Source organism: Elephantulus edwardii, unplaced genomic scaffold (assembly GCF_000299155.1).
Source record: "Elephantulus edwardii isolate Elephantulus edwardi_28Jun2011 unplaced genomic scaffold, EleEdw1.0 scaffold00026, whole genome shotgun sequence".
In the NCBI taxonomy this organism is placed as follows: Eukaryota; Metazoa; Chordata; class Mammalia; order Macroscelidea; family Macroscelididae; genus Elephantulus; species Elephantulus edwardii.
This window is the reverse complement of record NW_006399776.1, coordinates 4936067-4953001: the sequence shown is the minus strand read 5'-3', so window position 1 is coordinate 4953001 and position 16935 is coordinate 4936067. Positions and strand designations below refer to the sequence as shown.

Here is a 16935-nt window from a genome sequence, read left to right as displayed (position 1 = left end):
AATTTTATTATTTTTTTGTATGTGTACCATCAAATCAGATCTGACTGGTACAGGAGGGGATTGTCCCTCCTTCCTCAACAGAGCATTTGGTGGTAGAGTTTTTTAAATTTTTAAAGGGAAAAATTGTACTACTTTTGTTACAAAGATTAAGTCTACTAAAGCACAAAATCTTAAAATCTCAAGAAACCCAAGGAATAAATATTTACTGCTAGATGGCATCTTCAAAGTGCTAACCAGATGTTCAACTACAGCAAGTGCCATGTTGGAATTTTTCATGCACTTTTCTTAGACAGAACGATATGACTGGAGCCAGACTTAGACGTCTGTACCAAGTAGCTGGGAACATACTTGTGTTCAAGCCAAATCCAGAAATAAATCCTAGTTTATGCAGGTTCAACCTGAGATAAACAGTATTTCAGGAAGACAACAGCCCAGGAGCCAGATCAATCAGAGAATGATGGAATGAAAATAAAGATATGACTGCAAATTTTCTCTTTTTACCACTAAAGTCGAAAGTTTTATCTGCATGTGAAAGTTTGACAAAGAATAAGGAAGGATGAAGGAGAATTGGTGCCTTTTGTTGTGGTGCGGGCAAAGAATATTGAATTAACCACAGACTGCCAAAAGAATAAACAAATCTGTCTTGGAAGATATGTGGTCAAAGTGCTCCTTAGAGGAGAAAGTGGTTTGTTTCACAAAAGCTGCTCCTCGGAGAAGGAAATCACTCTTGGGAAGGTGGAGGGATAGCGAAAGAGAGGAAGACTCTCAAGCAGGTAGACTGACACAGTGCCTGAAGCAATGGGCTCAAGTATGGCAGAGTCTGTGAAGATGACATAGGATAAGACAGGGTTGGGATCTGCTGTTCACAGGGTTGCTATGAGGAGTACTTGACTTGATGGCACCTAACAATAACAAGAAGTCTAACAGAAAGACCCCATGCTTGATAAAGTAAAGGGTCAGCAAAAAGAGGAAGACTCGGAATGAGATGGGCTAAGACAGTGGCTGCAATGGGCTTAAGAACTATAGAGGTTGTGAGGACAGTAGAGGATCTGGCAGCATTATTTTATTGTTCAGACAGTTGCTATGAGGCAAAGCCTATTTGGCACCACCTAATAACAATAAGGGCCAAGTCTTGATGCTGCTTCCAAGGACCCACAAGTATTCTGAAGAGTGAGCCAAGGACCATGAAATGACCCCAAACTGGACATTCTGTTATACCCAAGGTCACCATGAGTAGGAGCTGACTTGATGACAACTAATCACAGAAGTCCTGTGCAATAGTTTAAGAAGCAGCAGCTTAAAAATACTACACATTCTTTGGAGCTAATGTGTGGAAAATGTCAGCTGAGTGATGCAACCACCAGCTGTATTGCACACCCCATATAAGTCCGCACCATGGGAGCCTGACTATAGCTGGCCGTGCAGTCATTGCAGCTGTCCTTCCTCACCAGCTGCTGTGTCTGTCAGGGTGGTAGGGACCAGTGGATGGTTTAAGTCATCCACGCTATTTCCTGGTATAGAATGTGAGTAAGTACGCACCACAATGAACCTGAGCAGGATGTGAGTCAGAGTTAAAGGAACTATAAAGAGTTAAAAAGAACCAAGCTTCAAAGCATACTGAGGCCATCACGCCATGCTTCTCCATTGTAAAGGACCCACAGCTTGAAGGACACTTACACTTCCCAAGCTAAGGGGAAACAGAAAACGACAGCTGATTAGAAATGGCCAAAGGACTTCCAATGAAAACAAATGGGATGGCTGAAAGACAAAAACATCTAGAGATCTTAAAATGTGGAGGTAAAAAGAAAGGTTTACTATCAGGACCACATATTTCTCCTTTATATATTAGTGAGGCATGAATAAGTGAGAAAACTGTGGGACATGAATTTGCTTTCTTTCCTTTTTAAAAGAAAATATCTGTAGAGCAACCTTTCAGGGGTTAAATGAATGATCCTAAATTGGTTCTCAAAAGCAACCACACATATTATCAGTTCTAAGAGAAAAAGCTATACCAAAAAGATAATCACCTGTAGCACTGTCTGCAAAAGTAAAGCATTACTAACAACCACAATATCCATAACTGGGTAAATATCTTATGTTGTGTCCCTATGGGATACAAACAAAAAACCCTCAAACTCATTGTAGTCAGTCAGAACTGACTCACAGCTGAATCTCCATTGTCTGTCTGAATCTCTAAATCACACGAAGGATGCTGCCCATCTTTCTCCCCAAGTTGCTAGTGGATTTGAGCCGCCAGAGGGGTGTGACCTTTAAGTCAGCAGCACAGTTCACTATGGACTGTGCCACCAAAGTGCTCTGATGGAACACAGTTCAACTCAGCTATGAAAAGGAACGCTGTGATGGCAATATACTCTATCAACCTAGAAAGTCTTTATTCATGGTCTGAATGAATCCTTTACAACTACTTTTCATTACTTTTACAAGTGGAAACATCACCAATTCAGGTGTATGTAAGAGGGCAGAATAGTCCTGGCCTGGCTCCTTCTGTCCCTGCCATGTCCTCAGAAGCCTCAGGTGGTCTAATGGCACTGTAAACCCTCCCAGGCTCGGGATTACTGATTCAATCAGCAGCATGTTTCAACAGTGAGTACTCAGCGTGAGCGCTGACAGGGGCAGCAGCACGGGGACCTGAGCCTTCTGTGAAGCAGAGTGGGCATTTCCAAAATGTTGGGAGAAAGAGGGGCTTACTGGCCTAGCAAGAGCCCATGGGTGGTGCAAAGGTAACACATATGGCGGCCAACTGGAAGGTTGGAAATTCAAGGGAGCTCTGGTGGCTAGTGGTTAAAAAGCTCTGCTGAAATCCCAAAGGCACGCAATTTGAATCCACCAGCTGCTCTGTGGAAGAAGGGCAAGCAATCTCCTCCTGTCCCTCTGAATACCCACAGGAAGGTCAGCTATGAGTTAGTTCCCACTTGACAGCACATAACAACAACAACAAAACAAGAAGAAATAAATAAAACCCCCTAAGTAACGTGCATCTTCTTGGCTGCCCATCTAACTTTTTTCAGGGTTAGGTGGAGGATAGAAGGGTCAGCTGCTGAGTCACAGTGCACAAGCTGGACAGGGTTATTGTCTAAGCCTGCCTTCTGAAGGCTGAAGAAGCCCAAATGGCACTGCTCTTTACAAAGTGCTTTCTGTTCTTTGCAGCTCTCTCTGAAGCTCTGGCTTCCCCACCCTGAAGGTTCTGTTAGTCATTCCTACTAACTCTGTAGGTCCTCCCTCAAATGCTTTCTCAGGGAGCCCTTTCTAGCACCCTGAGGCTGGCTCCCTCCTGTCCACTCTGACATATGACACACATCTCGTAGTGCTTAACCCAGTTCTCATGTTTTATTTATTCACATGATAATTTGATTAAAGTTCATCTTCTTCAGTATAATATAAGCTCCTTGAGGCAGAAATAACATCTGGTTTTGCTGCCTCCCCAGCACATGGAACAGTGACTGGTGCAAAGCAGATGTTCACTAAGCTGTGTGAGGAGAGGATGCTGCCAGGCTCACCAGGTGGACCTTATTCCAGCGGGAAGGGAGGAAGCAGCAGCTGGGAGAGACGTCTGTCTTTACTATGACTAGCTTGTCTCCTTTATCTGTCAGATGCGTTCAACTAAGTAGTGAGCAAGAGATTTGCTGCTTCTTCTGGGGACACTTACAACTGAAGATTTATCTAAATGGGTGTTGCAGTAGATACTAGTGTTTAGAGGAAGTAAGAGGTTAGAGCTACAACTCTGGAAAGTTTCTCAGTTGGAATGGCAAAGTCTTTGATGCTATTACTTTGTGGCTGCTTCCTGGTGTGTGTGTGGGGGGGTTGCCTTTATTTGCCAGGGTTGCTAAAGGGAGCTGTAGGTGCCCTGGGTAAAGGCTGCCCTGCAAGATGGTGGCTAGACTACAACAGGAGACACAGATCCCTGCCAATATCAGAGAGAGTCCAGGGCAGCACCAGGGGAGGGACAGTGTCGGGGGCAGGCAAACCACTGACCTCGGCTGATGCGCTGCTTCTCTCCAGACAGGATGCCGGGACTGTCAATGATGCTGATGCTCTTCAGGACCTGGTTGGGCAGCTGGGAACACATGAATCTGGAAGAAATGGATCAGAGGTAGGGTCAGAAACACGCATCACAGAGCGCTCTAACCACAGAGCTCCTTGGCCTCTCTGTTTTTACTGATGCCATTTGGTTTTTTCTCTTTTTTAAAAAATTAATTTTAATGATAGTTTACAGAGACTTTGAATTCCCATTCATTGTTGCACAAACTGATACCATTGTAAAGAGAGTTTGCACATGACTGATGCAGAAAATAAAAGTGGTGCATGAGGTGGGGGTAGGTGGGAGGAGGGAAGCTCTAGGACTTGCTGTAGCCCACCACCACATCCCTATTTGTTTATTTTTATCTCTGCTAACATGCTGATGGCTTAGTGTTAAGGAGTTATGCTGCCAACCCAAAGGTACATGGTTTGAATCTACTGCCTGGTCTGTGGGAGAAAGATGAGCAATCAACTCATATACAATTACCTCTGAAAACCTGCTGGGGGTCAGCTGTGAGTTGGTCCTAACTCAATGGTACATAACAACATCATATATTGAAGGAGTTTTTTAAAGAGTGCTAACCAAAAGGTCACTGGTTTGAACCAGCCATCCTGTGGGAGAAAAGACCTAAAAGACTTGGTGACCTGTTCCTATAAATATTACAGCCTTGAAAACCCTATGGGGTAGCTGGACCCTGTCCCATGGGATTGCTAAATGAGGACTGACTCAGTGACACAAAATAACAATCAAGTAGTAAATATCTTGGGATTTCACAAACACCTCATTTAATGCTCACATTACTCTCATGAGAAAGAAACAGTCATTAACTTCAGAACACAAAGTGCTCAAAATGACAGGGTAACTAACTGGCTCAGGGTCTCCAAGTTGGCCCCTCCTCCATGTTGCTTTTTGTCCAAGTGTCAGGCCTTCTGCTTCTAGGGGATCCCATGTCTCCTTTAAGGTACACTGGCTCTTAGACTAGAGCATACAGACCCTGTCCTGGTGAAAGCCTCACAGGAAGCAGGGCATGTGGGAGGAAAATGCAGGCCCATGGGTCAGGAGCCCTCGTTCTGGTTCATTTAAAGCTTTACCAATAATTTGCTGTGGAAAACTGGACAATGGCTTCCCTACTCTGAGCCTCAGTTCCCTCATACAGAATAGATTTGGACCAGACATTAAAACTGTCTTTTTTAGCTTTGAGTTAAGGGGCTCTGTGAATAATAGAGGGGAGTACTCTGCTCCTTCCACTAGGCCACAGAGCCTGCCCTGGGACTTTGTCTGGACCGTGTATGCTTTAAAGTGGAAGCTGCAGAAGTCTTCTCCTTTCCCTGTCTTTCAATGGTCAGTTTCTCTCTGTGTGTGGGAGAAGCCTGAAAATATGCAGCGAAAGCTCAATCATTCCATTCAGTGGGACTGGATGGGATTACTCAGGAAGTAACTATGCTGGGCATGCAGGACAGAAAGGTCTGCCTGGCTCTTGTGTGCACATGCGGACAGTATGGCTGGGTGGGGGCAGGGGACAATGACAGAGTGGGGGGGGAATAGATGAATGACAGTATGGCAGGGTGGTGGCTGAGGCTAATGACAGTGTGGGGACAGGGGTCAACAATGAGGATGACAGGGTGGGGCAGAGGCTGATGACAGGGTGGGGGACAGAGACCAAAGATGGGGTAAGTATTCCTGAGAGAGGCAACTACTGGCATTTCAAAATTACTTTGTTAGATGGTGCTCAGGACAAATTTCTCACACATTCTTTTCTGTACTTTCAAATTAGTCCAGGAAGCAATTGAAAAAGATATTACAATCATTTTGCAGTCAGAAAAATGGAAGCATGAAGCAGTCATGGCACCTTGAGGTCACCCAACTGACACCTGGCTGGGTGGAGTTGACAACCTAATGCCTGTGAAGCCAGTGGAGCAGAACTCAACCCACACAGTAAAACACCTCATTAACATTAAAAATAAAGGGTCAGCTGATGAGAAGCTCCTCACTTCTGATCTCCTCCTGACCTTTTGATGCCTCTGACCTTTAAGCTAACCCCACTGTCCAACACTGAGTAAATCATGGGTCACAGAGCAGCCTTGTCTAAACTCATGGAGGGAGAACACCCTGCCTGCATTCTCCAGACTTGGGGCAGGAAGAGCTCTGAGCGCGGCGTGGTGGACCACAGCTCTGGCCAGTCTGCCTTAGTCTCTTATCACGGGGCTTGCTTTTTTATTATTAGTCTGAGGCATTTGGCAGTGCTAAGAGAGTTGCACATACATGAGACTGTTTTACACAAACTATTACTGTGGAGAGGCTGATCTTCCTCCCAAATTACCAGCTTGCACTCAATATCAAGTTTTCCAAAACACAAAACTCCTACATTCTGAGGGGTGAGGCTAAGAAAAGGCATTCAAAATCTATAAACTGTTCTCTCCCTCTGTGCAAAGCATTTCAACACCCCTGGGCCTCCTGTCCAAGCACTGGCAAAATGTATGAACCACAAACCAGACGCAGCCAAATGTAGTGACATCACTCATACGAGTGAACAGAAGGGTAACTAGAGGAGGAGGAGGAGGAGGAGGAGAAGGAGGAAGAGGAGGAAGCGGAGCAAGAAGACCTCTAAGTTCACTTGGAAAGATAGTGTTTGTGCAAAGACATGTGTGCAACTCCCTTCCACAAAAAAAGGCTGAGCACAGGGCATCTAGACACCCAGGGGTATGTCTAACACCCACAGGGTTAGAACCACAACCAATGTTTGCTTAAAAATGTTTGTAGAAAAAAATCCCACTAAATGGGTCTTCCATTTATGCTTTAAGAAAGGAAGCTGAGGGGAGTTCTGGTGGCCTAGTGGCAAGAAGCTGCACTGCAATCCCAGAGGAGCACGGTTCGAATCCACCAGATGCTCTGCCGGGAAAGGAGGGACAATCTCCTCCTGTACCAGTCAGGTCTGATTTGACGGTACACACACACACACACACACACACACAAATAATAAAATAAAAAAAATTAAAAAAAAGAAAGGAAGCTGAAAAGCAGGGCTGTTTCTTTTGCACGTCAAACTGGCCTTCAGTTAGGCTGCTGAAACATTTCCAAACACGGTCTTTCCTTTCCAAGATGAAGCTCTCACTTCTTCCAAAGATGAGGCTGACATAACATGTTCATTGTGCCTTCTATGTTTCTCATTAAACACACTGTAATACCCAAGAGTCGTATTTTCTTTTTAAAAAATATAATATTGTGGGGGTTTTCTTGGTTTTAATTTTATTATGGTGACATATATTTAATAAAACATTTGCCGTGTGAACTATTTCTTACCATAATGAAGTGTCTCCCTCACAAGAGGCTGATCCAATCCATTTTGTATTCTGAAGTAAAGGTGGTGGGAGTGATGGGTTGAGTGATAGGCTGAGATCCTATAGTGAACCTGCACTCCATGTCTCCTCTACATTGCAGGCAGTGGCAGAAAGCGGAGGCCGAAGTAATGGTCTCAGCTGCATCGCCTCTAAGGAGACTGCTGGGCATGTGGCACAGTAACACAATGGGTGAGAAGATTACATTACTCAAATTTTCTCCCAGAGTCCAATTCAAACTCAATGATCAATATTTTAAAAATGAAGTAAACTGTAACTTATGACTCTGATTTCTAAACAATGACTAATAATAAAATAGCATAGTAATAATAAACGTACTTACTATATTCAGCAGGTACTGTTTTAAGTGCATTAGCTAATTTAATCCTCACCACACCCTTGGAGACAGGGCTGTGGACAGCTGTTTTAGAAGGGAGGAGATGGGGACACGGGGTGGTAGATCTGCCAAGCCATCTGGCTGATAAGCAATGGAAGCCTAACAGGACACGAGACTGGCTGCTTTGACTCCAGGTTCTAAACTACTAGGCTACTCCTATCATTTTAGGCATTTGATTCCTGTGGTTTTCCTTTAGCTTAGACAGAAGTCAACATTCTAAAACAAGCCAAAGGGCTGATTAGTCAGAGCTCTGGATTTTCCCCCTGGATGCCATGAAGTCAACCACATGTTCGAGTAGAACTATGTTCCATAGGGTTTTCACTGGCTGGTTTTTCAGAAGTAGATCACCAAACCTTTCCCGCCACCCTTCACCCAATATACAGGTGCCTCCTAGTAGACTCAAACCTCTAATCTTTCACTTAGCAGCAGACCTCCCTAACCACGTTCACCACCCAGGGAAGGTGCTTTCTTGTGCAGCTGGCTCTTCACCTCTTGGGTGTGGAAGGTGAAACAATGAACAGGAGACAGATCTGGGCTCTAGGCTGGCCTCCTGCTCACCCTGCAGCAGTCTCTGAGGACTCCCAGGCTTGTCATAGTTGCTGGGTGTCATCGAGTCCATGCTGATTCAGAGTGACTCTGTGGGACCAGGTACAACAGTCCACAGAGTTCCCTAGGCTTTAATCTTCACATCACCAGGTCTTTCTCCTACAGAGCTGTTAGGTGGGTTCTAACTGCTCACCTATGGGTTAGAAAATGAGGATACTTAACCACTGTACCGCCACAGTCTCCTTAGGTTTGCTATTAGTCCATCTAAGAGCACAGAGCAGAGATTACGTAACTTCCTAAGTTTGCACAGTGAATAGGACATGATACACAGACAATGAAACTGTGAAGTGAATCAAGGAAGGGATATTTATTTATGCAAAGTCCTACCAGAAGTGACTGCTCAAACCCTTGACTGTACAGGAAAAATTTCTTAAAGGTCCGAGTGACTCTTAGGAGTCTATTTTGAAAAGTTATATATTTTAATGGTTATGTATTAGCAATTTCATATGGTTCAAACTAAATGCAAATTTAGAAATTCAGCCTCTCCTACAGTCCACAAAAGTGCCTGTCTGGGGCGATGTGCCTGAGCCCAGGGAAAAAATGCAGTTTTCTGGAATCTTAGCACCAGGAATGCAGAAGTAGCTTAAGAAAAGAATGATTAATCCTCACCACAACCCTTAGCCTAAAGGTGAATGGGAAAAGAATCGAGTTTTTTTATGGGTAAATGCAACACGATGAAAACCAATTATCCCCTTCATATTAAAAAATCAACCAAACCAAAAAAATTAATCCATTTGCTGGTAAGTCAAGAGTGGTTAATTTCTACAATCAAATTAGTTGTTAGAGCCAACATCTGTCTACACTGATGCTGTGTATTGGTATTTAGTGGTGTCTTTTTAACATTTCTAATTGTGGCTATAAAATATTTAAAAAATATCAGTGGCTCTTTGTACATCGGGGAAAAGGGAGGGTTTTCTAGATTATGGGGGGAGGATAAAGTTGGGAGTTTTTTGTTTGTTCCTTTTTTGATGGGGTGGGGGTATAGTACTCAGCTTATACCCTAAATAACCTGTATAAACCCCCCTGAAGTATTGTGTGGCTGTGTGTGTATGTGTGAGTGTGTGTTTGTATATGTCTGGCAATTAAATTTTTGTCTTCTGGAAATTAGTGAATTCCTTTTCTTTCCTCCAGAAGTATTTGTTACAAAATTTGTAAATAAGAGCTCTACTTAGTTTGTTTACCATGAACATGTTGCATCAAACCTTATTAGACTTAATTCCCGCAAGATATAAGCAAAAGACTTTTAAGACTTGCCAGGCTAAGCAGCAGCCAAAGACTCAGTAATTGTTTGCCTTGAGATTCGTATTTCAGACTTTTCATTTTGCTGGCTCTACCGCTCCCAGTCTTCCTTAATTTTCGTTGTTCGTGTTTGCCATTCTGAGCAGGAAGCTCGCCTGCACTCATGAGTGTATAAGCTGAGACCAGGGCATCCCTTTCTTCACAGGGCATTGATGCTGGAAACATGGTCAGATCCCAGAGGGTTGGGCATTCTTGCAATCCCTTAATCATGCTGGAATCTGCAGCATGGCACTAAAGAAGTGGAAGTTTGAATGTAACCACTTTTATTTAAAAGGTTTTGATTTTTTAATTTAAATAGGGTTGAAATGAACATGATTTTGTTGACCATGTTCGTGAATTATAGATGCAACATGCATTGGTAGAATTGTGTGATGATCTTTTGTGATACTTAATTTTTACATATCCCAGTCTCTGTATGTATCAGCATAAACAAAAGAAAAAGCAAACTCCTGCATTGCTTTTGTTGAAGGGTTCCCAGGACTGCGTGTCTGCTCCTGAGCTCTGTTTTAAGTATGTGTATCCTTTGCTTGTATTTTGTATTAAAAAGAAATAAGAAAAAGAACCCTTTATTGTTGAGCATGTTGGCATTGTCCCTTTATTTCCCCCCTTTTTTATATACAAAGCAAGTTATTCTTTTTCTGTATCTTTTGTTATTTTGTAAACTGTTTTGTTTTGTTTAAAAATAGCTTTATAAAAGGGCTTTTATAACCCCCTCCAAAAAATATAAGTGGCTATGAAATATTTTAAAAAATGAAAAGAAATAGAATTAATGAGGATTTACTCAGTTGAAAAAATGTAGGAAACAAATAGAACATTAGTTCCAAACTAACATACTCTGTATTCTATCTTTACTAAATCATTAGAGGCATGTGAGACAATTGGCTTCTTAGTCACTACCATCACCATCAGAAGGATGACAGAAGAACAGATGGCCTGGAGTTGTAGTGCTGGAGAAGAATCTTGACCATACCATGGACCACCAAGAAAACAAATAGGTCTATCTTGGAGAGGGTGAAACCAAATCTTTCCTTAGAGGCTAGGATTCTGTAGCTCCGCCTCACTTACTTTGGGCACCTGGCCAGGAGAGATTGGTCGTTGGAGAATAACATCATGTTCGGAAGGGTAGACGGACAGTGCAGGAGAGGAAGACCCTGGATGAGACGGATTGATACAGTAACTGGGGCGATGGGGGATGGTGTGTCAGAATTAGTGAGATTGGCTCAGGAAAGGGAAGGGTTCAGAGCTGGGGTTCTTAGGGCCACTATGCATTACAGGCAGCTCAACCAGTAACATTCTATGACAGATTTGGAAGCAGGAATGACGTCCACTTCCTAAACAACATGCTTCCGGAAACTCTATGAACTTTGATAAATGTGGATAGTTGTAGAGGGGCTTCAGGCCTTTTGTTCACAGGGTCACTATGAGTTATGCTTGACTTGAAGGCTATCATCAACAACAACAACAACCATCACCATCATCAGGTGTGGCAGGGACACAATGACAGGGCACTGGAAGTACTGCTCAGACTCATCAGTTCAAGAGGAATTAAAACATTTTAATTCCCAGGGTCTGTGATTGAAGTTATTTGGCAGATAAATCAAGGCAATAAAGGAAGTAAATGAGATTAATAATTTCTTCTGAGGACAATGATCACAGTTTAAAATTATTCTAGATCCTGATCTGAAAATAATGTCTGTAGCTATGTTGTTGTTGTTGTTGTTAGGTGCTGTCCAGTCAGCTATGACTCATAGTGACCCTACGAACAATGGAGCTGAACCTTGCCCTATCCTGTGCCATCATCATCATCATCATCTCTGAGATGCTTGAGTCTATTGTTACAGTTACTGTGTCAATCTATCTCACTGAGGATCTTCCTCTTTCATTAACCCTTCACCTTTCCAAGCATGATATCCTTTTCTAAGGATCAGCCCCTCTAACAACACATCCAAAATACGTGGGATGAAGCCTCATGATTTATAGCTACAGAGATTTAAACTCAAAACAAAACAGCCCTCTCTTACCATTTAAAAAAAACCCATCACAGTTTAAAAGTGATATATGATAGCATATTATGATTATCACAGGAATTCAGAATTAAGGTTGCATAGTGGAGTGCATTGGGGTGTGTGGGGGGTCGGGGGGATTGCATATTAACGAAGAAGTTTATCTTTTGCTTTTCAAAGACAGGAGCGAACTGGGGGGAGGGGGTAAAGAAAAAGTGCAACAATGAATGAATGAAAATCCAGAATCTCTGTAAATGTTAATTAAAATTAATAAAATAAAATTTAAAAACAACAACAAGAAAAAAACCGCATTAATAAGAGGTAAGCCAAAACCAAAATAAAAAACAAACCCTCTAATATCTGATTCAAAGGAAAATTTCAGAGGTAATGTCACACCCTGTCCCTGACACTTACTGAACTGACTTAAATATGCTTCATGGATCTGATTCTTCTGGGCATTGGTGGTCCTATTTTTTTGTGATGTAGAATTCCCTACATCTTGAAAATCAACTTTCGCATGGTCTCCATGGACCTGGGTCCTCAGAAGTCCTGTCTGTCTCCTCTTCTGTGAGGTGAACACTGATAAAAAAATGTGTAAATGCTAATGACTCCTTCCCCACTGAGGAGCCCTGAATTCCTTTCTAAAGTGGTGGAGTTTTAGGAGGTCACATTAAAGCTGCTTCCATAAGAAGTCTTTTTGTTCTTGACTCAACTTATTTTAGCCTGAAATTGCTATACTTTTAACTTGCCTTTTAGGGCATCTGTCTTTATTTCTCAGGAAGCTCCACTGTCTTAGTGATAAGGAATTGCACTGTTAACCCAAAGAGGTTCAAATCTATCAGTTGCTCCCTGTGAGAAAGATGGACAATTTTCTCTTGAGCAATTTACTGCCTCTGAAAACTGACTGAGGGGTCACTTAAAAGTTGGTCTGACTCAATGGTCCCTAACTACATTTCCTTAGATACACTTGCGCCTACTGCTAATGTCACTGTGTCAATTCATTTTGAGGGTCTTCCTTATACTGACCCTCCAACTTTGCAAGCATGATGTCCTTCTCCAAGGACTAGCCCTTCCTAACATGTTCAAAGTATGTGAGAAGAAGTTTCACCATTCTTGTTTCCTTCTCCAAGACACATCTGTTTGTTCTTTTGGCCAACAATGGGATATCCAGTACTCCTCTCCATCGGCACAACTCAAAGGCATCCATGCTTCTCAGTTGTTCTTAGTCACTGTCCAACTTTCAGATGCATAACAAGCAAGTGTGTCAGATGGTACAGGATTGGGCAGGTTTGAGATTCATTGTTCATAAGGTCACTAGGGGTCATAGTCGACTTGATGGCACATAACAACTAACAACCTTTTCTTAGCAGAGCGAGGCTCCACCTGAAGAGTGACATCACCTAAGCTCCCAGGTGGATCCTACCTAATGAAGTCCTTAACTCTTTAAACATGTCCCTGGGGGCAGATGCCCAACCAAACTCCAAGTAATAAGAAGGCCAGGTAATGAATGACCTGCTCCAGGTTGCCTAGATGAGGAGATTTCTCTGTAGCAAACAACCAGTTCTCTTTTCTACTAAGTATTGTATTTAGACCTACTTCACAGGAATGTATGTTACCTAGAAAGAGAGGCCTGCAGCCTTTCGAGTTAGGCCTGCTATTGGTCCCAGAGGGATGCTATAATTATGAACATCCATTTGAATGTCCCACACTGACAGGCTTTCTTAAGCAGATGCCATGTGGAACAACAGCCCTGCCACATGGCCACTACTCACCAGGCAGTTCACTCATAAGAACCTAGGGTGGATCTCTTAGCTGTGAGCCTTATAGAGGTATGGCCGCCAGTATGACCGGAAGGGCAGAAACTCTTTTTTGCCAGAGCTTCATGGAGGCACAGTATGGAAGAGAAGAGGGAAGGGGAGCACGTCACGTCTCTGCGTCTTCCTGACTTTCCAAGTCTTGAGTAAGACACTTGACTGTCAATTAGCAGCCTCATACCTTCCATACTGCACCACAAGAGTTTCTTAGTTACTTACTTTTTTAAGTCTCATCTGTAAAGTGGTTATAGTATCTGTCTTATATTGAATAATGTATATGAATAATGGATTTGAATATATGTGTACTATAACAGGAAACAAAATTATCATCTTCATTGTCACTGCTGGAGAGTCATAGGAAGGGCAGCCTTAAAAATGAAAATGTCTTGGTCCAAATGTCATGCCATTCAGCAGCTCAGTATAGTAGAACGAGCCAGGTCTCTGTGGGTTCTAATCTCAGCACCGATATTTACCAGTTGAGGAATCTTGAGGAAATGAAACTAGCCTCTCTATGCTTCAACTCCTTCTTTATATATTGGGATAATGATGGCATCTATGTGATCAGTCTTTGTGAGAACTTAATAGTATACCATAAATTTAGACTAGTATCTGACATACAGTAAACAGTATAAAATTACTTGCTATTAGTTTTCTACATATTGTTCTGAATTCAGTTAACACTTGACTTTCTAATAACCTTGTCATTAAAAGTCTTTCCTGAATGCCTCTTTTCCATACTCATCTGCTACATGTTTGGGATTTAAAAAATACTTTGCTGTTGTTAGAAAAGTAATTATCAAAACAAAACAGGCTAATAACCATCATCTTGAGGTTTCCTTGCAAATATGAATTTCATGAATTAGTGATTAGAAGTGGCAGCTTATTTCTTTTTTTAAGTCTGTGAAGCAAAGAGAGTACAAGACAGACTAAGAGGAGAGGCAGGAGTAAGGAAACCATGGGATCCCAGAACAGTCTTCTCCAGAGAGAACACCACTGGCCTCTACTTTCTGAGGTTTCCATACCTTCCAGGGTCAGGACAGGAAATCTGGTCATGCCCACTCTAAGACATGGCTCCCTGGGGGGAGATTTGGATAAGGGAACGTCTTGTCTCACTTTTTCTCCACTCTGGTCTACTCTGCCCTGAAGGATCTAGGAAGCTGATCCTCTGGTGCTCCCCAGTCCCAGACCCTGGTTCCCAAAGTCCAAGCTCTACTTTTCCCTCTTCTTGATGACAACCACAGATGCTCTGAAGTCAACTCTCTCTAGAGAATGTTCTCCTACAGGTTGGAGAAAATCATCTGGACAGTGTTCTGAAAATCATCATCACTAATAAGATGACACTCTTTGAGACTTCATCACCATCATCTGGCTAGTGAGAGTTCTCTCTCTCATTGCCAGTTACAACTCATAGATAATGGGTTTCTGAGGCTGTGAATTGAATGGAAGCAGACTGCTTATCTTTCTCCCTTGGAGCCCCTGGTGGGTTTAAATAGTCAGAGGAGTGCTAAACATCATCTATACACTTCTATTTATCCTACAGCTAAGTTCCATTTCTATCACTAGGAGGTTTTTGTTTTGTTGTTTTGTTTTGTGTGGTTTTTTTTAAAATCTGCAATAAGAGTAAAAGAAAAGGCAATTAGGGAGTGTTCAAATATCTCATTTAGTTTTTCACAGAAGACACTGGTGAAGGTTATCTGAGCCACCCTCAGTAGAGCTAAATGCATGCATGATACAAGGGCACATAATTTATTCTTTATTCCACGTGTGCCCCTTGTAGTTTGTGTGATGAGGCTCACTATCCTTCTGGCTGGATAGCAATAAGCTGGAAAGATCAATTCCTATTTTTAAAATCATCTAGAAAGGAGAAGTGCGGTTAATGTCTCCTGTTGTCTGTCATCTTAAATCTTACTTCCCTTCTCTTATTGTGGTTTTGTGCTTCTGAGTTGATTCTACTCATGGAGACATGTGTTAACAGAGAACAGCGTTTCCCAGGTTGTATCAGTTATGGATGCAGAGCTCTAGGCCTTTTTGTGCTAAGGTACTACTGGGTGGGTTAGGACAGCCAACCTTTCAATTAGTAGCCGAGGGCCATCAAACGTCTTCTTCCTAACGAGGCTCAAAATCTCCTATACCCCACGCCCCAAATCAACCTCTCTAAAGCAACACTCAGAGGAGAGGGCAGTGAAAGGATGGGAGAGCATGGCAAGACAGGAAAAAGGGTTTTCAAACCTAAACTAAGAGTGGCAAAGCGTAGGGGGAAGAAAGGCCGCTCATGTCCAAAAGGGGAACTCACAGGCTCCTGGTGTCACTGTGAACACAGATGAAACATTATAGGGGTTGTCCAAATAAAACACGTCCAGAATCTCAATTAGCTCACAACACAACATCAATAAAAACTGAATGTGCAACAAAATGAGCTTACTCGCTTCGTTATCATGAATATGGAAATAAATGAAAGAACAGGAGTAAAAAGCAGAGCACAGGTGAGAGGTAAAGCAGTTCATCAGGGAGTAACAGTGGGCTAACTGGGCAGCAGGAGAACCCCCATGAATCCTCTGGTTAACCGCTCTCTGACTCCAGGAGGCTCAAGACAGCATGCCTGAGAAGTCACCATTTACTGTCAGTGACATAACCACATGGTTTTGTCACCTCCAGTTAACATTGTCAGTGACTTAATTATATAGGTTCGGTAGACATTTCTACAGACACATCTGCTTGTACTATAAACAGATCCATACATACAGTAGAACAAATGGGGCCAAATGAAGACAACTTCTAAGCCATAACTCAACACCTTGAGGGAATGAATTAGTGAGTTTGGGTGCTCAGGATTATAGTTCTGGGGGTAGCAAGGTCAACTGGTACAACAGAATTCACAAAGACTATATTCTACATCCTACTTTGGTGAGTAGTGACCGGGGTCTTAAAAGACTTATGAGTGGCACGAGTGGTTCACGGATCTCTTTTCACTCAAAGCAAAGAACAATGAAGAAAACACTCTTAGTCCAAAGGACTAATGGACCATGACCCTGAGATGAAAAGGATTAGTTGGAACCTTACTAGTTGGTGCATGACTACCACTGCTAATTGCTCTTAGAAGGTCCTTGATGGAGTGAAAGAAAGATGTGGAACCAAACCACAAGTCATAAAAAAGACCAGGCCTTTCTGAAGTCCCAACTCTTCTCACTATTTCTTAGTTGTTGGAATGGATGGAAAGCCTCATAAGCAGTTCCTTACTTCACTTCTACCTTGCATGCAAACTTCCAAGTTGTAGAATAGCCCAGTGGTAGATGGAATTTGCTCCAGGACTTAAGAACCATAAATGACATAGCTGAGCCTCTACATCTTGTGGTTCCTAACCTCTACACCATAATAGACAAAGTGCTAGTCTATAGGCCTTTTATTGTAAGAACCACGTTCCCTCTGTAACTTGATTTGTGCC

The 16935-nt window shown here is 42.5% G+C and overlaps 1 protein-coding gene across 1 annotated transcript in view; it reads right to left on the bottom strand.

The window, feature by feature from the left end:
* Positions 1-16935, bottom strand: part of EHD4 (EH-domain containing 4) — a 114046-nt gene that overhangs the window by 65688 nt on the left and 31423 nt on the right. The window contains exon 3 of the mRNA XM_006882983.1: positions 3994-4091. Coding sequence (XP_006883045.1) covers positions 3994-4091 — 98 coding nt within the window. The remainder of the gene's footprint in view (positions 1-3993; positions 4092-16935) is intronic.